This window comes from Arachis stenosperma, chromosome 7 (assembly GCF_014773155.1).
Source record: "Arachis stenosperma cultivar V10309 chromosome 7, arast.V10309.gnm1.PFL2, whole genome shotgun sequence".
Lineage (NCBI taxonomy): Eukaryota > Viridiplantae > Streptophyta > Magnoliopsida > Fabales > Fabaceae > Arachis > Arachis stenosperma.
The window spans coordinates 359,962-383,490 of NC_080383.1; the positions used below are offsets into that span (position 1 = coordinate 359,962).

At 36.8% G+C, this 23,529-nt stretch overlaps 4 protein-coding genes across 4 annotated transcripts; 2 read left to right on the plus strand and 2 right to left on the minus strand.

The window, feature by feature from the left end:
* Positions 1-328: 328 nt before the first annotated feature.
* LOC130940301 (uncharacterized) lies at positions 329-4,999 on the minus strand. The gene is made up of 3 exons (XM_057868406.1): positions 4,972-4,999; positions 4,027-4,302; positions 329-432 (listed from the first exon to the last, which is right to left on the minus strand). Exons 2-3 carry the CDS (start codon positions 4,295-4,297, stop codon positions 329-331), a joined length of 375 nt encoding a protein of 124 aa, XP_057724389.1. The 5' UTR covers positions 4,298-4,302; positions 4,972-4,999.
* Positions 5,000-13,792: 8,793 nt separating this feature from the next.
* LOC130941203 (uncharacterized) lies at positions 13,793-15,815 on the plus strand. The gene has a single exon (XM_057869621.1). The coding sequence runs from the start codon at positions 13,948-13,950 to the stop codon at positions 15,658-15,660; it is 1,713 nt and encodes a 570-aa protein (XP_057725604.1). The 5' UTR covers positions 13,793-13,947; the 3' UTR covers positions 15,661-15,815.
* A 213-nt stretch (positions 15,816-16,028) lies between these two features.
* Positions 16,029-19,484, minus strand: LOC130941204 (oxygen-dependent coproporphyrinogen-III oxidase, chloroplastic-like). The gene is made up of 8 exons (XM_057869622.1): positions 18,751-19,484; positions 18,605-18,680; positions 18,337-18,431; positions 17,665-17,748; positions 16,765-16,852; positions 16,530-16,654; positions 16,338-16,436; positions 16,029-16,229 (listed from the first exon to the last, which is right to left on the minus strand). Exons 1-8 carry the CDS (start codon positions 19,294-19,296, stop codon positions 16,161-16,163), a joined length of 1,182 nt encoding a protein of 393 aa, XP_057725605.1. The 5' UTR covers positions 19,297-19,484; the 3' UTR covers positions 16,029-16,160.
* Positions 19,485-19,669: 185 nt separating this feature from the next.
* On the plus strand, positions 19,670-22,790 carry LOC130941206 (uncharacterized). The gene is made up of 5 exons (XM_057869624.1): positions 19,670-19,771; positions 20,804-20,929; positions 21,104-21,258; positions 21,803-21,928; positions 22,197-22,790. Coding segments are annotated over exons 1-5 (627 nt in total). The 5' UTR covers positions 19,670-19,769; the 3' UTR covers positions 22,415-22,790.
* Positions 22,791-23,529: the final 739 nt, after the last annotated feature.

The window sequence follows — 23,529 nt, forward strand, 5'->3', positions numbered from 1 at the left end:
CTGAATGGACAATATACACCCAACACAACTAACAAAATAGACCTATCTATTAAAGTAAAGAAGACAGAGGCAACTTACAGTGAATTTATTAATGTCCTTTCTCTCATCGCTTGGAGCTTTTTTGTGTAGGGGGTCAAGTATTTGACATTTCTGCTTTGTTGTATTTATCAGCCATAACCACCAATGTCCCGAGTGGCAAACAGGAGCAAAAATCTGAAGGATTGTCACATTTCAACAGTGTGTTATTTTATTTGGCATATAAGTAAATAAGCGTACTAACAAATTTAGCAAACGAAAACTTACATATGGATGCGAAGTTAATTTTTTTCTATCTATGAAGGGAATGAAACTCGGGTAGGCTTCCACCTTGAATTCCTTTTTCGTTTTCGGTGATATGAATTCCCCCTTTGGGTGATCCGAAAGTGCCATGCTCTGCAAGAATTGCGAAACAAGAAATGAAATACTGAAAATACACAACTTACACCCAATCGAACCTAAAAACTACACCCAAATCAATACAGAAAATACACCCAAAGTTTGTAGAAGTAACACTTACCACAATATCGGGGAAAGACAGTATATTTGTTCCTGAAACCTCTTTTCATTTTTCTGGTTGAGGATGAGGCAGATGGCAGATACAATCTAGAAATATATGCCGAAATCAATTTTACATTAATAAATATTGCAGTTGACTTTGGTGTAAAAAAATTAATGTTATTCTAATATTACCTGAGATTCTATATCACTTTTTGCCTGGAGGGATGCAAGGTGCATTCTCATCAAAATGTATTCTCCTTGGCCAATCAGAGTGTACATCTCCTCATACTCGTTAGTATTGCCATCTGCGTCTTTCTTCAGTCTCGTCCCCCAGATGTAGCACTTTTGTTTCATATCATCTGGAATTTGATTTATTCCCCCAGGAGTTTCAAACTTTGCAGAACTTTCTCCCCCAGTCTCCCTCTGAATTTGTGGACTTTCGTTTTTTCCCTTCGTCGCACTGCTTGCTAATTTTTGGACCAAATTGTTTAATTGTTCTAGCAAATTTACAGTTTCTGGAGATTTTTTCCTTTCTGTCTCCTGCGTTGACGCCCCCTCCTGGCTTGAATCAGTCAATCCAAGGCTGAATGATGGCATCCCTGGATCTGTTTTAGGAACATAGGTTGCTGTCCGTGCCATCATCAATAGGGCAGCAGCGTCTTCTGCGGCTGGATAACTGCGTCATGATGTATAAGAATAAGAGTAAGAATAAGAATATACAGATGATAAGCAAAGATTGATTTTAGTCTGATGAACTTACATTTTAGTTGGAGCTGGGGGAAGCGTGGGTGTGGTTTCTTGAAGTTGTTTGGGGGGTTCAGGAGTGCTGCACAGTTACACAAAATCATGGCGTAAAAAAAATTGATCAGGAACAATATACACCCAAACTGTTAGCAAATATACACCCAAACTCTAAACAAATATACACTCAATACTATTTCTTACGTTTCTGTAGTCCCTTCAATCCGTAGCATAGGGGTTGGTTCAAAATCTGTCTCAGTGGTTGTTTGGGATGCCGGCACAAAAACCTGGATCGGGACTCTAAACAAGAAGAAAAATGAAAGGTTAACAACGTATTTGAAAATAATAAGGTTATAAGGTTGAAATATTCTTGGAAAACTCACACTGCAAGCGCTTCCGACGGTGTTTGTTCCCTCACAACCATCATATTCGAATCAGTCGGACTCAACCTAAAATACACCCAAAGAAGGTCAAAAAATACACCCGAACAATTCAAAAAGAAGACAGGCTTTGTTTTTTGAGAACTTACATACTTGCAATTTTTGCTTTTTTTTTGCTGCCTTTTTTTTCTTGAATAAAATAATAAAGGGCTTTTTTTTTCTAAAAAAAATATATACAGAATTAAAAGTAGAAGGTAATAGAAGAACAAAAGTAACGGTTATTTGAAAGAGAAATTACATGCTCTGTGACGGCTGGTTTACACTACTCTGTTCTGTGCGTCCTTTAAAGGAAGGATCATCACTTCCCAAGTTCACAGCCGGTAGTCTAAACAGATTTCATGTTATTCAGACAAAATAAGATACAAGTATAAAATACACCCAAATGAATGCACAAGATACAACCAACCGAATGGACAATATACACCCAACAAAACAAACGAAATATCCCAACTTAGTAAACAACATACACCCAACTTGATCCACAAAATACACCCAAATGGTTCCACAAAATACATCCAAATCATGATAACAAGATTTTATTAAATAATAAAGCTTCTTACGTTTCAGAGGACACATAGCGACCTTCTGTCGATCGCAGGTCAGCTTGGTTCTCCCTGCGAAACAAGATACAATTATTAGCAAACAAAACACACCAAAATCTCAAATACACAGCCCAGCAAGACATACCCCTCTGCAACAGATTTATCAACGTTTTCTCTTAGCCATTCATCGAGTTCGTCACTTGATATTTCATATCTCTCACTACATTCATAAAATAAGATGTTAACAAAAATAATTACGATGATAGACCGTAATATAGCTTACGAGGTACTGTACTCGTCAAAGTATTGATCTTCTTCAGGAGGTGAATCCTCCACAACAACTTTTTTCTTTTTTTGTTGTGTTCTGGGTGGAAAAAAAAGAGTACCAATCAGAAATAAAAAATTAATTTTATCACAGAATATTATCCAAAGAAGTGCTTACTTTTTTGGTGTTGTTTTTGTTTTTTTCTTTTTCTTCTCCTTCTCCGCATGTGATGATTCTTCGCTCCTATAAGTTAATAATAGACACTTCAGTTAATACACGAAATCTTTATAATGAAGCCAAAAGAAAGGAGTAATAATTTCAGGACATTACTCATCACTTGGTTCAGATTCAGATTCTGAATCAGAATCTGACTCCTCTTGCCTCTGCTTTCTTTTTCTGGAGTCCATTCTGGAAGGCAAACAATCATCATTTAGAACATACTAAAAATACACCCAAATAAATTCACGAGATACACCCAACTGAATATACAATATACACCCAACGCAGCAAACGAAACACACCCTACTTAATAAACTACATACACCCAACGTGATCAAACAAAATACACCCAACTCGAAAAAGAAATTACACCCAAGTATGGTACTTACTTTTTCCCCTTTTTGCTGGGGTGTTTTCTTCCTGAATCCTCTGAGTCTTCTTGAGCCTCAGACTCAGAGGTAGAAGTGTCACTATCAGTAGTTTCTGTCTCTGAAGACGATGTTGGACTCGCCTTCCTTTTTTTTGTTTTTTTGATTTCTTGTTTTTTTTTTCTTTTTTTTCTTTTTTTTTTCCATTTTTTCTCTTGTCTCTGCCATCTTCACAATCCCCTGAAACATGAGATATTTTAGTTAGCAGCATTCAGGTAAATAAAATACACCCAACTTATTATGTTTACTTACCAAAATTTCCTCTCTTTCTGCAGTCATTCTTTCCACCAACTGCTCCTTAGTCCAGTTGGCAATCCAGGGCTTTGGTGGTCTTTCAGCCCTGTTCTTGCCTCTGTTTTTTGAAAGATGAAAGTAGATTATCATCAGGGCGAAGAGGCAGCCATTAATTGCCTTCTTCTTCTTCTCCTGGTAGTCTGTGATGCCCTTGACCATGAAGGTCAAAACATGCCCCCCCAGTTTCTCTCCGATATGCCGTCCATCTTAAAAATTGGGGCCAGGTGCATGGGCGATATTTTGTTTATCGTCGTTGGCAAAAGGAACGCCATCTGTATGTAGAGGATGAATATCCTCTTGAACATCAGGCGTTCCTCTTCGTTGCCAACGCCGATTTCCATCATTTCATCGGTAAGACTTTTGAGGGTCTTACCCTGGAATATTCTATAAATTATTTTGTCAACATCAGAAAGTTTCTTATACTCAACTTTCTCAGGAAATAGATCTCCTACAAAAAGGAAGACAACAAAGTATCCAAGTCGGTTCAAATACACCCAAGCATCAACTTAAATACACCCAAGCAACAACTTAATATACACCTATAATTTTAAGCTAGTTACCTGTTGCATTGATGCCAAGCGCATGACCTATTTTTTTTTGTGTTATTTGGAAAGAACCATATCCTGTCTTCAGTCTGTTCTCCCCAAGTTTGAAGTTGTTTGCCAGCTCCCTTAAGAGTTGGTGATCCACCCTTAGTGGTGGGATGTGCATCAACCCACCGAATCCGAGATCCCTCACAATCACCTTCTTCTCCTCAGTCATGTTTCTGAACTTATCACTCAGGAGATGTGTGGCACACTTAAGGTCTTTTGTTTGGTTTCTTGCTGCCATTTTCTCTGAAACGAAAAATACACCCAAAGATATCAGTAAGATACACCCATATATATGAGTCAGATACATCCATTAATAACAATAAGATACACCCATTGATAACAGTAAGATACACCCATATATATGAGTCAGATACACCCAAAGATATCAGCAAGATACACCCATTGATAACAGTGAGATACACCCATAGATATTATTCAGATACATCCATATAGATATCAGTCAGATATCACTCAACCATGCTTCAATATCAAGCCACATTACAAGGTTAAGCAGTATACACCCCCCAATCTACGGAATAAACCCCAAAAAATCAACAACAATAGCAGGAGAACTTAGAACAACAACGTAGAACGACGTAGAACTTAGAAGAACGACGTAGAACTTAGAACAGTGTAACAAAGAAGCAAGAATAATAGTAAACCCTAGAAGAACGACGTAGAAGAAAAGTAAAATATACAGGAATCTTAATGAACTTATGTTGAGTATTGTTGCTTTATTTTCTCTTCAGATTCTTCACGGAGAGTTTGATGGTGTTTTGATGGAGGTTTCGAACAACGATTTGTATATTTTGAACTTTGATTTTCGCTCGAAAATGGGAGGGTTTCCTTGTATTCAAAGCGCTTTGAGAAGTGGAAGAAGTGGAAGAAGTGGAAGAGTCTGCCATACGTAACCGTTTGAGTGTTGAGCGCGTGATTTTGACGCGCCACGTTATCTCTCTTCATGCGCGTGAGTTCTATTTGGGCTGGGCCAACTTGTAAGCTTGTAAACTTGTATGTGTAGCAGGCTCGTTTTTTTTATTATTAGAGGATGAATTGTAAAGTTTGATTTTGATACGTTAAATTTTTTTTTTTTAAAAATGTGACTAAACAAACAAAATATATTTTTAATACAAAAATCTTTGCAAAATATTTTTAATATCTTCATTTAAGTAGATGCCTTAAAAAATATAAGAATGAATCTTATCTTTTTCTATTCTTATTTTTAGCCAATATAGCCAATATATTGTATTTATATGTGTTGCATGTTATGTGTTCTATTTGTTTCTATTTTGGCTGCATTTTCTCGATTTTGTTGAGATTTGCATTTAGGTTTGGTTTAGTAGATTTTTTTTTTAAATTATAGTATATATATTTAATAAATTAAATTAAATTTTTTTTAATAAATATAAGTAATAATAATTATATTTGATAAAATATTTTAAAATTAAAAAAATATAAAAATAAATATAAATGTAAGAATCAAATTTAATAATTAATTAATGTGTGAAATTATATTAGACATTTTAATTTTAATAAATCAAATCAATTTAACACTAATGATATTAAGTTTGACTAAGAGTTATTATTATATGATAGACACTTAAAGTATATGACGAAACATAACCAATTTATAAATTTATTTTTCAATATCTAATTAAAAAAAAATATTGTTTTGTTACTTAATATTATCATTACTATTATTGTTATTTAATATCAGATAGTTGTAGGTCGTTAGTGAATTGAGGTGTACAGAGTTAGTTAGCGTGACAATAATTTTATATAACTGTAGTGTAACTATAAATAGATAATTATAAAGCTGTTGTGATAAGCATAGGACGTGGATGCCCATTTCTCCATGTGAAGCTCACATTCTCAAGAGAGAATGTATTTAATAAAGATTGAAAAAGGGTGATATCTTATGTGTATAAATAGGGGATGCATTGCATCCATCTGTACACAACAAGAAATACAAATACTCTCTCTTTTCTTTCTTACACAGAAGCAAGTAATAAGAAATCTATTCCCTCTTTATGCTACAATCAAATACTATTCTCCTTATATTTCTACTACAATTCTTTCTCCTATTTTATTTTATAAGTATTTTAAATTCTATTTTCTATTACTCTTTACATATAATATTAATAGCAATATTAACCATCTTTATTATATTGAGATAGTATCAAATGCAAATCTCTCTCTCTTTATTTTTAATACTTTTTCTTATCTTTGTATATATATACACAATACAACATATAATATTATTATATATATATAATAATTATTGAGCTAATTATATTAATAATAAAGTCTTCTATTTATACATCTCTATTTTATATCTTTTATTTATTTTACAACACGTTATCAGCACGACACTCTGATCAAATTTTTAGGAAGACTCAGGTAACAAATTTTCATTATGTCGAAACTCTCTCATCTTGAATTCAATGCTCTTGATATATCTGGAAACAATTATTTATCATGGATATTAGATGCTGAAATCCATCTTGATTCAATGGATCTTGGAGATACCATTAAAGCTGAGAATAATGCATCCCAGAAGGATAAAGCTAAAGCCATGATTTTTCTCCGTCGTCATCTTGACGAAGGATTGAAAAATGAATATCTCACATTAAAAGATCCTGCAGATCTTTGGAAAGACCTTGAAGAAAGGTACAATCATCAGAAAACGGTGATACTTCCTCAAGCCCGGTATGAATGGACGCATTTGCGTTTACAAGATTTTAAATCTATAAATGAATATAATTCTGCAATGTTTCGAATCACCTCACGAATGAAATTGTGTGGGGAAAAAATAACTGATCATGATATGTTGGAGAAAACTTTCTCAACCTTCCATGCCTCGAATGTGCTCCTGCAGCAGCAGTATCGAGAGAAAGGGTTTAAAAAATATTCTGAGTTAATTTCTTGCCTTCTTGTTGCCGAACGCAACAATGAGTTGTTATTAAAAAATCATGAAGCGCGCACAGCTGGCGCCGCCCCATTTCCTGAAGTAAATGCGGCAAATCATTACCCAGAAGAGGTAAATGGCAAGCTTTTAATAACAAGAAAAATTATGGAAGGAAAAGAATTATGTTCAAAAGAGAGGATCTCACCAGAAGTGGGACAAAGAAAGGAATATCGGGCAGAATAAATCAACCGAGGAGAAGTGTTTCCACTGTGGTGGAAAGGGCCATTGGTCACGTACCTGTCGTACCCCAAGGCACCTAGTCGATCTTTACCAGGCATCTTTGAAAAAGAACGACAAAGGAAAGGAAACAAATTTTGTTTCAAATGATGCTGAGAACTCCACCACTCATTATGATGTATCTGATTTCTTTGAGGACCCTGAAGGAAATATTGGTCATTTGATCAATGATGGAATAGTTTAATATGTGGGATTGTGAAGTATATATGTAAATAAATAATGTAAAGAACTTATTAAGTTTTATTTTCTATGTATTTAAGTTTCAAATGTGATGTACATAAATAATGAAATATTAATATGAATTTTGAAATTATTAAATGTGTCAAATTTTAAAATAAAATTTTAGTATATGACATTATTTTATGTACAGTGTTTCTTAGAAAAATAATTCTGATCAAGTACTCAATTTATCTGTGCATACTACTCATTTTATTATTATTTGTTTTTGAAGAATGGCAAGGATATGTAATGAAGATGTATGCCTTGCGGATAGTGCAAGTTCGCACACTATTCTCAAAAGTGATATATATTTTACCCATCTTGTGCCAAAAGAGGAATATGTTAATACTATTATTGGCTCAGGCAATGTGATAGAAGGCTCTGGAAGAGCTGTAATTTTGTTTCCTGGAGGAACAAAATTTATAATAAATAATGCACTATTATCTACCAAGTCTCTGAGAAACTTGTTGAGTTTCAAAGATATTCGCCGAAATGGATATCATGTTGAGACGATGAATGAGGGAAATCATGAGTATTTATGTATCACAACTCATGATTCAAATAAGAAAGTTATATTAGAAAAATTACCCTCTCTCTCATCTGGGTTGTATTATACCAAGATTAGTGCAATTGAATCACATGCCACTGTAAACCAGAAGTTTACTAGCCCAAATGAATTCATAACTTGGCACGACCGTTTGGGTCATCCGGGAACAACCATGATGAGGAGAATTATTGAAAACTCTCATGGACATTCACTAAAGAACCAGAAGATTCTTAAAACTAGTGAATTTTGTTGTGCTGCATGTTCTCAGGGAAAGTTAATTTTAAGGCCATCACCAGTAAAGATTGGATTTGAGTCCCCTGAATTCCTAGAAAGGATTCAAGGTGATATATGTGGACCTATTCATCCACCATGTGGATCTTTTAGATATTTTATGGTCCTCATAGACGCATCTTCGAGATGGTCACATGTGTGCTTATTATCTTCTCGCAACCTGGCGTTTGCGAGATTACTGGCTCAAATTATTCGATTAAAAGCACAATTTCCAGAAAATCCAATTAAAGCAATTCGTCTTGATAATGCTGGTGAATTTACTTCCCAAGCTTTTGATACTTATTGTATGGCTAATGGAATAAGTGTTGAACATCCAGTAGCTTATGTTCACACACAAAATGGGTTAGCAGAATCACTTATTAAGCGCCTCCAATTAATTGCTAGACCCTTGCTTATGAGAACAAATCTCCCAACCTCGGTTTGGGGGCATGCTATTTTACATGCCGCAGCACTTATTCGTTTGAGGCCAACAAGTTATCATCAATTCTCTCCTATGCAATTAGCTTTTGGCCAGCAGCCAAATGTTTCCCATTTAAGAATATTTGGGTGTGCGATATATGTTCTCATTGCACCACCTAATCGTACCAAAATGGGACCCCAAAGAAAATTGGGGATATATGTTGGATATGATTCTCCATCTATAGTGAGGTATCTTGAGATACAAACTGGTGATGTGTTTAAAGCCCGGTTTGCGGATTGTCATTTTGATGAATCAAAATTTCCAACATTAGGGGGAAAGAATAAGCTTCCTGAAAAGGAACTTAATTGGAATGCATCATCGTTGATGCATTTAGATCCTCGATCAGGGCAATGTGAACTAGAAGTTCAAAAGATTATACATTTGCAAAGAATAGCAAATGAATTGCCTGATGCATTTTCCGATACAAAGAGGATAACCAAATCTTATATACCAGCGGAAAATGCCCCAATTCGAATTGATGTCCCAGTAGGACAAGTAGCCACTGAAGCAAATTCACGCCAGAAGCGTGGCAGGGCGGAAAATGCCCCAATTCGAATTGATGTCCCAGTAGGACAAATAGCCACGGAAGCAAATACACGCCAGAAGCGTGGCAGGCCTGTCGGTTCCAAAGACAAAAATCCTCGAAAGAGAAAAGAGGTAAATACGATTCCTGTTGAAAAAGACATAGTAAAGACACCGGCAGTTGTCCAAAATTCTGATATAACGCCAGAAGACGTTCAGGTACCTGAAAATTGTGAAAATGACGAGATCTCGATAAATTATGTCTTTACAGGAGAGAAATGGGACCGAAATAAGACAATTGTCAATGAAATATTTGCATATAATGTGGCATTAGATATCATGCATGAAAGTAAGGATCTTGAGCCAAGATCAGTTGAAGAATGTCGACAAAGAAATGATTGGCCAAAATGGGAAGCAGCCATGAAGGCTGAATTAGACTCACTTGCAAAACGTGAAGTCTTTGGACCTGTAGTCCGTACACCTGAAGATGTAAAACCTGTTGGATACAAATGGGTATTTGTGAGAAAACGAAATGAGAAAAATGAAGTTGTGCGCTACAAAGCACGACTTGTGGCACAAGGTTTTTCACAAAGGCCCGGTATAGATTATGAAGAAACGTATTCCCCTGTAGTGGATGCGATAACATTGCGTTATTTGGTCAGTTTATCTGCATATCATAAACTGCATATGCATTTAATGGATGTGGTAACAGCCTATTTATACGGCTCATTAGATCGGGATATCTATATGAAGGTCCCTGAAGGATTAAAGATATCTAAACCATCCAATGAATATTCGCAAGGGTTATACTCAGTCAAATTGCAAAGATCTTTATATGGTCTAAAGCAATCTGGACGAATGTGGTATAATCGTCTTACTGAGTATCTGGCCAAAAACGGATTCAAGAATGATGATATCTGCCCATGTGTTTTCATAAAGAAATCTGCATCTGGATTCGTTATAATTGCTGTGTACGTTGATGATTTAAATATCATTGGGACTCCTGAAGAGATTCCAACAATTATAAAAACTCTAAAAGAAGAGTTTGAGATGAAAGATCTTGGAAAGACTAAATTTTGTCTCGGCCTGCAGATCGAGCATATAAAAGACGGGATCTTTATTCATCAAACAACATACACAGAAAAGATCTTGAAGAGATTTTATATGGATAAGTCACATCCATTAAGTACCCCAATGATCGTAAGATCTTTGGATGTGAAAAAGGATCAATTCCGTCCTAAAGAAGAAAATGAAGATATCCTTGGTCCTGAAGTACCATATCTTAGTGCCATTGGAGCACTAATGTATCTTGCTAATAATATGCGACCTGACATATCATTCGCGGTGAATTTACTAGCAAGGTATAGTTCCTCTCCAACCAGAAGACATTGGAGTGGAATCAAACAAATTTTTCGATATCTTCATGGAACGGTTGATATGGGATTGTTTTATCCCTATGGATCCAAATCACAACTAGTTGGCTATGCAGATGCCGGATACTTGTCTGATCCACATAAAGGGAGATCTCAAACAGGATACCTGTTCACATATGGTGGTACAGCTATATCTTGGAGGTCCACAAAACAGACGATTGCTGCAACATCCTCTAATCATGCTGAAATACTGGCGATTCATGAAGCTAGTCGCGAGTGTTTTTGGCTGAGGAGTCTGATTCAATATATTCTATCATCATGTGGACTGATTGATCATAAGATAGCTCCAACTGTCCTGTTTGAAGATAATACAGCATGCATTGCTCAACTTAAGGGAGGATACATCAAAGGTGATAGAACAAAGCATATTTCTCCCAAATTCTTCTTCACTCATGATCTTCAAAATCAAGGGACAATTGATGTCCAACAGATCCGCTCAAGTGACAATCTGGCAGATTTGTTCACAAAGTCACTCCCAAAATCTTCCTTTGAAAGATTGGTACATGAGATTGGGATGCGCCGATTTCGAGACATCAACTGATGTCGACAAGAGGGGGAGACTGTACTCTTTTTTCCTTGGTCAGGTTTTTTCCCATTGGGTTTTTCTTGACAAAGTTTTTAATGAGGCAGCCCCATCATTAAAGGATATTGTACTCTTTTTCCTTCACTAAGGTTTTTTTCCCAATGGGTTTTTCTTTAGTAAGGTTTTAACGAGGCAATAATCCTAAAATGGTCATCCAAGGGGGAGTGTTGTGATAAGCATAGGACGTGGATGCCCATTTCTCCATGTGAAGCTCACATTCTCAAGAGAGAATGTATTTAATAAAGATTGAAAAAGGGTGATATCTTATGTGTATAAATAGGGGATGCATTGCATCCATCTGTACACAACAAGAAATACAAATACTCTCTCTTTTCTTTCTTACACAGAAGCAAGTAATAAGAAATCTATTCCCTCTTTATGCTACAATCAAATACTATTCTCCTTATATTTCTACTACAATTCTTTCTCCTATTTTATTTTATAAGTATTTTAAATTCTATTTTCTATTACTCTTTACATATAATATTAATAGCAATATTAACCATCTTTATTATATTGAGATAGTATCAAATGCAAATCTCTCTCTCTTTATTTTAATACTTTTTCTTATCTTTGTATATATATACACAATACAACATATAATATTATTATATATATATAATAATTATTGAGCTAATTATATTAATAATAAAGTCTTCTATTTATACATCTCTATTTTATATCTTTTATTTATTTTACAACAAAAGCTTGTATTTTTTGAGTTCTTCATTAATGCAAGTTTCATTGTCTAATTTCTCCTCTCTTTCTCTAATAATATGTTCTCCAATCTCACATGCATTTTTTTTATATGGTACGGTGAGCGTGAATAGAAGAACATGAAGATTGCAGGTTGAAAAATAGATAACTTGTTCTCTAATTCACGATCATTTAGCGTGATTTGAGAAAGATTGAAGAGTCCAACTTCACTACCGAAACAATGTCTCTGAATAGTAAAGGTGAGTCCATTGAAAATTGTGTTGGCTATTGCAGGACTGACATCTCAAACAAATTGATATAAACACTGCCTTTTTGTATAGAGAATTCGAAGAAGAAGTTTATATGCAGGTTTTCCTAGACTTAGAAGCTTCATCAGGACAGGTTTACAAGCTTGAGAAGTCCTTGTATGGACTGAAACAAGCAAGTCGACAGTAAAACTATAAACTAAAATCTGTCTTGTTTGAGATGAGTTACACTCAATACAAATTAAATTATAGTTTATTTACCAAACAGATTTTTTTGACATTTACAGTAACTCTTGTGTATGTCGATGACTTGGTATTGGCGGGTGATGATTTAAATGAAATTGAATCAGTCAAAAGAATTTTTTATAACAGAGTCAAAATAAAAGACAAATAAATTTTGAAATATTTCCTTGATTTGTTTGTTCGAAACTGGATTTAAAAGTTGTAAACTTGTCACCACTCCCATTAACTGGATTGTACTAAGCCAGGTGCAGATCTATTTCTGCATATTATTTCTAGGTATTGGATTGTGCTGGGTTGGGTGCAGATCAATTTTTGCATATTATTTTTACTTAAGACCCTCTTTAGATTGTTCTTAATATTATCATTGCCACTGATGTTATTTAATATCATAATGTAACACTTTTAGTATCAAAATACTACCATTAGATAATAGTATACTTGATCATGACAATTCTAGACATTACATCTATATACTACATACCCACACAATATACACACATTGCATGAGTACTCATTACGGGTTCTTAAATAACATCCAGTCTTAACTGAAACTTAAACCTCGATGCAATTTAGAAGAGACATAAGATATGTCATCTGTATTAGGCCTTCGCTGCGTGGTCTCAATTAAGTTTATATGCGAAGAAAGAAAACTCTGCTTTTAAGTTTTTGGTTTTTAGACATAACGAAGGAAATCTGATTGAAGGCTATGTTTTTCTTGGGCTATGAGGAGCCCAACAGAAGCACAGCCTCAAGAGGCCCGTTTTCTTTGAACTAATATGTGTCTTTGTAGTTCCAAAGTGTGCTTTCTAGTTGAGCCCGTATTGAATGACCGCCTGTGTCCTTAAAATAAACAAATACCAGACCAAAAAAGAAAAGAAAAAAAAAAGTAGAGAGGCTGCAATTAGTGGAGTTTAAAAATCCGGTGAAGTGCATGAGTTTGGTAATTCAGAAGGGCAGTCATTGTCATGGAATCAGTTGTAATTTGTAAAGTGCATCCGACGTAGAAGCAAGCAAGTATATAAGAAAGAATCCATGCACTGACCCCATTGGCACCACACTAAGCAGAGAAAATAATACCATTGTTCAACTCAAACTATTGGAGTACAAGTTGAAGTGAACTATTTAATTTAATGTATAAAGATGAAGTAAATATAATCGATTTGGAAATTAGAAAAAGCGAGTCAAAATGAATGAATAAATTATGGCGGTAATAATAATATAAATGAAATAGGAATTAAGAAGAAATGGCGGGTATTTAGAATCCCAAAGCAAAAGGAAAGGGGGATGGAATTTGGAATAAAGAAAAGATGGGTGAAGCGGTGAAGATAGCAATTAGGAAGGCGCTGAGATTCCCATCCCAAAGTGAGTCAGATAGCCACACCCTAAGCATTAATAATGTGAGAGCAGAATAGTATTTGCCAGAATGGAGAACGAGATGCAACAGCTGCTTAGCATGGGCTTCCCCAACGAGCTAGCCGCCCAAGCCTTGGCTGCCACCGGCGGCAGATCCACCGTCAAAGCCACCGAATGGATCCTAACTCACAAATCGAACCCTTCAGCTTCCCCACCGCCGGCGCCCACGCAACCTAAGATCGAACGGTTTTTCCACTCGCACTCGAAGCAAGAAGGGCAAGCAATTGATGTTGAGCAACAGCAACACGACGAGGCATCCCCACTCTCAAAACGCCAAAGAACACTACCCTCCTCAAATCCCAATCCTAATCCTAATCCTAATCCTCAATCTTCCTTCTTCTTCAACCCTCTTCGCCCTTCCAAGAAGAACGCCCACGAGCCCTTATACGAGCGCCTCCGCCCCAGAACCCTCGACGACGTCCTTGGTCAGGACCATCTCCTCTCCCCCACTTCCCTCCTTCGCTCCGCCATCCACCGCAACCGTCTCCCTTCCATCCTCCTCTGGGGTCCCCCCGGCACCGGCAAGACCACCATCGCCAGAGCAATCGTCAACTCCTTTCCCCATCAACAATGCCCTTGTTATCGCTTTGTCTCCTTATCCGCTGTCACGAGCGGCGTCAAAGATGTCCGGGACGCCGTGGACGAGGCCAGAAAGCTGAGAGTGAAGAGCAACCAGAGAACCGTTCTGTTCGTGGATGAGGTTCACAGATTTAACAAGTCCCAGCAGGACTCTTTCTTGCCCGTCATTGAAGATGGCAGCATTGTCTTCGTCGGAGCCACCACCGAGAACCCTTCGTTCCACTTGATCACCCCTCTCTTGTCTCGCTGCAGGGTCCTTACCCTTAACCCTCTCAAGCCCCACCATGTTGCCTTGCTTCTCAGAAGGGCTGTCAATGACTCCGACAAAGGGTTGACTCACAGCGCTGGTTGTCAGGTTGATGTGAGCCAGGATGTTCTGGATTTCATAGGAAACAACTGTGATGGGGATGCTCGTGTCGCCCTGAATGCTCTCGAGATAGCTGCTGTTACTGCTGCTGCAAGGCTCCAACAACCTGCTAACCAATCCAAAGAGGAGCAACAGAAGGCTGCTGCTGTTGCTGTTACACTCGATGACGCAAAGGAGGCACTTCAGTGCAAGCATCTTGCTTATGATAAAGCTGGGGAAGAGCACTATAATCTGATCAGCGCGCTCCACAAATCCATGAGGGGGAGTGATGCCAATGCAGGGATTTATTGGTTGGCAAGAATGTTGGAAGGAGGGGAAGAGCCTCTCTACATTGCGCGCAGGCTCATAAGGTTTGCAAGTGAGGATGTTGGTTTGGCTGATCCCTCAGCTCTCAATCAGGCTGTTTCTTGCTATCAGGCCTGCCACTTCCTGGGAATGCCAGAATGCAATGTCATTCTTGCGCAGTGTGTCGCCTACTTGGCATTGGCTCCCAAATCCGTCTCTGTTTACAGAGCAATAGGAGCTGCTCAGAAGGTGGTGAGGGAATCTGTTGGGCAGAATGAAGGGGTGCCCCTTCATCTCAGGAATGCTCCAACCAAACTAATGAAGGACATTGGATATGGCAAGGGATACATATACCCTCCAGACAACCCTTCAGCAACACAGAGCTATTTGCCGCCCTCACTCGCAGGCTACAAGTTCCTTGATTGGCCTACCAGGACTGCTTCTCATGATGAAGCAAATCCTCCATCCACATCTGGGTCTGGCAGTATATAGTGTTCGAGGGACTCCCTTCTTTTTGGTATATAAATGTGCTACCCACTTTTTTGTTTATTGACATTACTAAGAAACATGTCAACGGCAGCAATGCCAAATTAGAATGTGCATCTACTTGTTCTGGGACCTATATAGAAAATCCTCATTTTAATGAACCGAGTTTATTTCATTTTCTGTCTCATCACTAGATTAATCAAGTTTAAGTTTTGCTCAAATGAAGAGGCAGTCTTTGCATTATTATAACATTGTTAAGCATATTTTGGATAGGTAAAAGATAATGGTTGGTACTGCTACAGATAGAGTTTAGATATTTCATATTTGTAATTTTCTCCAGTTCACCCTCTACAAAAAATGAAACTAGCAAAACGTTTAATTTGAATTCAGTGTACAAGCTAGAATTGTATTCGTTGCAACACGAACTTGATATACACCGAAAGAAGAAACAAGCTCCCTGGTTAATAAACAACGAAGCAAATTAGGGGCATTGCTAAGTCCATAAATTACACCCACTCCTTGGGGTTTATGCAGGCATCCAGGAGTTTCCATTCTTCACTTCCCTCCTCTGGTTTCTGAGCACAAAAAGATAACACCATTTCAGTATCAATATCAAAGATAGAAAATTGGGAGATACAAAATATCCAGTGTATTTTAAATAAGAAAAGAATCTACAATCTTACATGATCATATTCCCATCGAGCAGTCAGTGGGAGAGATACAAGAATACTCTCTATTCTGCCTCCTGTTTTAAGCCCAAATGTGGTACCCCTATCGTATACCTGTTGCCATAATTTTGATTACTATGTCACCTTGAATTGAGAAAGAATAGAGCCTTGTGTGTGTATTAGAAAGAGTGGACTTTAATACTATACCAAATTGAATTCAACGTATCGTCCCCTTCTCAATTGTTGCCATGCTTTCTGCTGCTCTGTAAAGGGCAAATCCTTCCTTCTCTCTATGATAGGAATATATGCAGGAATAACAGAGTTTGCACATTCTGCAAGAAAACCATAGTTTAAACAAGCATGAAACAGGAAGGGAAAAAAATGAATGAAATGTCTTTCTAGTTAGAAGCATCCATTTATACATGCAAATGCAAGCAATTACCAGTCGCGAAGGAAAGAAGCATCTCCTGATCGTAGTCATTCAGATCATCAAAAAATATTCCTCCAAGTCCTCGCCTTTCATCTCGATGCTGAATGTAGAAATAAGAGACAAAATAAGGAAAAACAATCAACAACAGAATATGTCATGCACTTAAAAGTTCAATCATGCCCACACACACTGAATCAACTCTGTCATGCACTTAAAGTTCAATTATAGACACACCCTGAATCTACTCTAACCCCCAAAACTTGACAGAACGCTTACAGGAGCCATCTAGTTACATATTATACAGGCTCCCTTGTTATGCTGAAAATGGGACCACCATGCATGATGAGTAATAGACTATAAAAAGGTAAATACAGTGGAGTTTTTCAATCCCAATATTGTCAATGGGATCCGACCTGTGTATTTGCATTTTGAGTTTCTAAACCAAATCAATTAGGAATAGATATATCAAGTTTTTGTTCCTCATATATATATTTCTGTGTTATTATACTTATTCTCCCTTCACACGCTGGTATATAAACTCTCCTTAATATAACCTCTCATCAGCTCGATGTACTTTTTCATGCAATAGTACCATCTCTTGCTACCACTTGAATCTACTCTTCTTCCCATTCCCTTGTCTGATTCTCACCAACAGTTATCAGTATTCACTATTTACTACCATTTCGTTCCCCATTTTGTATTATCCACACACAAAGTTAATCAAAATTAATGATGATGATTGATGGACAGACAAAAGGATTTCAAGTATACTCTTTTATTATAGGTTATTGAAATGAACAACTGAATAAGTAGTACATACTTTTAATATGTTTGTTTATTTTCTGTTTGTCAAATAGAACCTAAGACTACAACTAAACCAATACTTATTTCAAAATGAATTAACAGTCATACCTTGATATAGAAGTAGTCGTCACACCATTTCTTGAAGCGGGGGTAAAAATCAGGATTAAACTTGTCACAAGCCTTTTTTTGAGTCTGTAATGCAGCACAATAGAAGTAAATAAGTTGCTCTTGTTTCAACAAGAATAAGCTCACTCTTTTTTCTTTTAACCTTCTTTGGGTGGGGGAGAGGGGAATATATGGTAGCAAATGAGCCTAATGCTCAAGTGCAAGTTTCCAAAGGGGCAAAAAAAAAAAAAAAAAATCCTCTCACATGAATTTTAAGTAAGCATCAAACGGATGGATTTCTCTTTCCTTGTCAGGGTTTATTGTAAATAAAGTAGAATTATGTAAATTGATCTGATTGCAGAATTCTCAAGCATTTGCATGCAGAAACCCCCGATAGTAGCATCAAAAGAAACTAGTCCTACTAAAGAAGGTTGTTTTAGATGCCTTATTTACGAAAAGAAACTAGCTATAGGAATCAGATTCAGGTAAACCCATCCAACACTTCAAATCTATCTATCAAAAAAAACATAAGAAGCAATACATGAATGTGAAGTGCCATTTTAAAACAGCAGAACTATGGTTCATTAGTGTTTTACTTGACTTATTTTCTCCCTAAAATTCTAAATCTAAATCACAAAAATGTCATGAACTAATATTTTTGCATTGAGAATATACCGAATGGAAGTGTTTAACATCCTCCTCGAAAATGTAAGCAGGAGTCAAGTCAGTCCCCCCGCCAAACCACCACTGCCTAGGTGCTCCGGGAGCATCTGTAGAATTCAACAGGGTTACACAGTCAGTAGCAGCAAATTTATGCAGATACTTATTTGCAAGACAATTACCTTAGAAACTGGCATATGTGACAGAAAACAGGATTAATAATGGTATGAGAAACAGCTCCGAAATAAGGATGGAAAATCATAATCTGCAAGGGCGCCATTACCTTTAGGAGCATCAGTTTCAAAATAGCGATAATTGAAATGCAAGGTTGGGGCAAATGGGTTCTTCGGATGCAAAACCTGAACAAAGGTTGATGTCATTGCCCATTCCATCTGAAATGGAAAAGAATTGAATGGGGGAAACACTTACGGAGCTGATTCCAGCGGCGAAGAAAGGGATAGGACCAGGCTTCTGGTCAGGAGAAGCGGCAGCTTTTGCAGCGCGGTAAGCTTCTGGCGGCATGACGCCGTAAACAACGGAGACATTAACTCCAGCCTTCTCCCAAACGGCGCCGTCCTGGAGAACCCTGCTGATGCCGCCACCGCCGCCGGGCCTGGACCAAACATCCTCCTTGAAGCTGGCCCCGCCGTCGGCGGCCTCAAGGGCGGTGCAGACGGTGTCCTGAGCTTCTCTAATCATCTTCTCGAAGCGGGCCCTTACAGAAGAGGAGGAGGAAGAAGAATGGGCCTGATCGTCGGATTCTCTGAGAAAGGTGTCTGGGCGGTGGGCTTCTGGCGTCTCTTTCTCGATGGAGACGGCAGCTCTGACTGGTGGTCTGCTCCGGAGATGGAGCATTTTGGGGTTCCACGTGGGCTTAGCGAGGAATATTCCAGATGGAGAAGAGTATGTAGTAGTGAAGGGGAGTGCGGTTAGAGAGTAAGAAGGAGCTGACGTAATTGCCGCAGAATGAGCCATTGCTGTGAGTCAGATCGGATGAATAATGATAAGGTGATCCCCTTTTCTGCTTCTTTATCGTCTAATTTATTTTCCTTCCCTTTTAATACAACACAGTATTATATATACTCTCGCTCATAGGGGTCTTGTGGCACTTCGTTTCTACATTCCAGCAGCGTTTAATACCGTTAGAGCCGGAAACAACAATGGTTTCAACCATTCAACTACTCTCAAGAGTCAATGCCATCAAAATTAATAATTTTAATTTAGGTTTTGCAAATAAAATGTTAAAATATTATCGCTTAACATGGACACGATCAATGAACAAGCTAGAATCTTAATACAAGCCTAACGCCCTAACTTAGCAAGAATGTCTTGCTGGAACCAATCAAGGGGCTTGTGAGCTGAGATGTGCTGAGCTCCGCTGGGAGTAGTAGAGTTAGTTTTCTGCCATTAATCAACCTGTTTAGAAGTGAGCTAACATCTCAATATTCATGTAACACTTCTTTTCTCTTCTCTCCCTCACGGCCGATACACCGGACCGCCCGTTTCAGTTAAATTTCCCCTGCATGGATTACATTCCTACCACCCTCGCCCACATTCGCAGTCTGACTATGATTTAATTGTTGTGTTTCTTAGTTATAAAGCAATTATCAGTTTTTTTTTTTTTCCGCATTGGCAGCTTTGTTGCTTTATTGATTTATCTTTTCTTATTCTCTTTTTTCCTTTTGTCTACTAAATCACAAAATTGACCATTTTTGGTCCTTGCCAATTTGTTTTGCTAAGTGATAATATTTGCAGGTTAAATGCTGATACACAAAAAAGCTATATGAATAACTATTTTTATACAATCAAGGTATATAAAGTATTTGTCAATGAACTATAATTCAAATGGTATAATCTTTTTTCTTATCTAAAAATTTTGAGTTTAAATTTTATCCCATACTTTTAAAAAAAAAGTTTATTAAATGTTTATATGTACACTTATAACCTAAAAATATATCTACATGTAAATATATAAACTACCATAAACAAAGTTAATATGTTTACTTGTTTAGAATATCATTTGTTGATATGATCAAATGAAGTGCTGGATGTTATAAATAGTAACATAGAAGAATTAGTTATATTTTTGTTGCTTAAGGTATTATAAAGTGAGTCGGTGATAATTTATCATGATTAAATTTTCTTATAGTTATTTACTTATTTAGAGGTTTCAGTTTGTTAATAAATCTTTGTAGGATCTCTGTCTGTTTGCTTATAAATTTTTGTAGGCTACTATATTTTATAGTAAAATAATAAACTCTAATAATTACATCATTTTACATAAATTTAAAAGAGGATACAAATGTAACGGAATTTCATTAATCTCAACCAGATTGATTTCAATTTTTATAAATATCCAATTTTATTAGTCTCATTTTAATTTCTGACCCCAAATGGGTAAGAAGAAAACATAATTTAGATACGAAAAGAAGCTGAAAATAGAATGGGGCTTGTAAAAAGTCAAAATAATCCCTGATTCTAGGTTTAAAAATGTGTCACGCTTATTCTCCACCGCCACGCCACTCCACTTGTGTTTCTCTGGTGGTGCTGTTCCTTCTGATTCCGAAGCGACACTCAGCCCCTTCTCTCAGATTCAAACTCTTTTCAGGTACGGACGGCCCTTTTCTCACGCTCCATCGCAACTTCACTCCTATCCATTAATGTCTTTGCCAGCCGAATCTTATTTATCTTGGCGCCTGGTTTGGGATTTGGGAAGGGTTGAATTTTATGGTATTGAATTGTTGTTTCCTGCGATGAGCATATTCCATGTTTCCATTTGTAGAATGGGAGCTGGGCGTGAAGTCTCAATCTCACTCGACGGAGTGAGGGACAAGAACCTAATGCAGCTCAAGAAGCTCAACATAGCTCTTTTCCCTGTTCGTTACAATGAAAAATACTATGCCGATGCACTTGCTTCCGGTGAATTCACTAAACTAGGTTCGTTTCATGCCCAAGCATTATATGCAAATCTTCATAGTTTCGCTGCTATATCATTTTCTTTTACTTTGAATCCAGTCCACTGTAGCTTAGCTAATTTAATGCGTAACTAATCATGTATTTATTTCCGAAGGAATGCTTTTATATTCTGGTAGCTCGTTCTTTGTTAAGTGTGCTCATGGTTTGAGGGACTTCAATTTCGTTCCTCATTCATTTCAACATGTTTGTTACTTTTAATCAGTCATCTTCCTTATCCATGCTTCAAACAGTGTACAATCTACATTGTCATTTTTATTTGAATACAGAACCCTTTCCTTTTTTGTTTGGTAGATATAATATATCTGAATAGTACAGTTTAGGATTGCTTCAAACACTCTTTAATGTAGTATTTGTACACCGAATATTCTTAGGACTAAGTTTGATATCCAAGTTTTACTTGAATGACTTGCTTTTAGTTGCACACCAATAAGGTTGATATACAAATAGTGCTCAAGATTGGATACAACAATAACCCAGTACTTGTTTTCTTCGTACTGTCTTTCAGCATACTACAGTGACATATGTGTTGGTGCAATTGCATGCCGGCTTGAGAAGAAGGAAAATGGGGGACAAATCCGGGTTTACATTATGACTTTAGGTGTTTTGGCACCTTACCGTGGGCTTGGTATTGGTAAGGAAGAATCTCAATATCTTTCTCTTGTGCTAACTGGAGGTTTATTTGATCATTTTCATTATAATGTGTGTGCACATTATCACAACACGCAATTAAGCATCATAGTGCATAGCTGCATATGAGAAACATATCGGTTTTTATCTGCCGACCCCTTTTTCTTTATTCAAAATTTATCTCCCTTCAAACTTGTTATTTACATGATTTATTTTATTTTTTTATTAAACAAAAGTTGATTGAGGCAAGTTTTGTAATTGGTTTTATGCAGGAACAAAGCTCTTGAATCATGTACTTGATCTTTGCTCCAAGCAAAACATTTCTGAGGTTTACTTGCATGTGCAGACAAATAACGAAGATGCCATAAACTTTTATAAGAAATTTGGGTTTGAAATCACAGAAACAATCCAGAACTATTATACAAACATCACACCACCAGACTGCTATGTTCTTACGAGGCATACAGTTCAGAGCCCAACAAAGAAATAGCATTTCAGTGGCATTTATTTTCGGTGAAGACATAAGAGATTTGCATTTGTTATTGGATTTTTGCCATGGATGTATTATAAGCTTTTGCCATTTCAATGGCTAGGTTTCGAACGGTAAAGTTATCTCAAAAAAATAGAAGCATTTGGAGATCTATTGCTAAGGTACTATCTAATTACCTACGTCATTTTCATAGCTATCTTCGGTCTTCCTCCCATCTTCTCATTTTCACCAGAATAGTGTTGAATTTGAAATTTGAGTCTCTTTGGCTATCCGATTATCTAAAATGGAGGTCCAAAAAGAACAAACACATCGTCAAATGTCATTTTTCTTTGAATTGCATCTTATAAATGTATATGCGACTCCAGCTGTTTTTGCATCTGCTTGATCTGGCTCCACTAAAACATGTTACGAATATTCGAAAATCAACACGAGTGCTATATCCAGGGATAATAATAATTTCTTCTTGGATGTTTCAACTTCAATAGATCCGTAACGCTGAAAGTTGTACCCTCTTTGCTTAAGGATCTGCTGCATATTTTTTAATGTTTGGTTGACAACCGTGCTATTTGGAACAGCCTGGATTGATTCTGTGGACTAAATAGAGTGTTATTGACCTTGGTTGGATATTCAGACGATGAGTTTGTTCGATTTTGGGAAGAATATAGAATCGCATGAGCAATCTTTACTGCTGCAAATTTTAAGAAATACATAGAAGTGAGGATACATTGAGTTCCATTGTATTTTAGTTTAGTTGATAAATAAAAATTACTTAGGAACTGGATAATATATCTCTACTGTCAAATACAACACTACGAGCATAATGAGATTGAATTTAATAATGGTAGTATTTAATAGAAATTAAAAATGTAAATTTGCTTTTGCCTTTTAGCGACTCTTTTTTAGGTAATTAATCCGAGAAGAACAAGAAAGAAGCAACATATAACACCATCTTCACATTTAATATGTTATGCTGTTGAGAATTTTCTTCTACTTCGTTCCGCATAAATTTTGAGGCAAGAAAAAGAGCAAGTGGTAAAAAAAATTCCACGTAGAGCGAGAGAGCTATGAACACGGGATACAATGAAGCCAACACACATACATAGAAGGAAACAAAA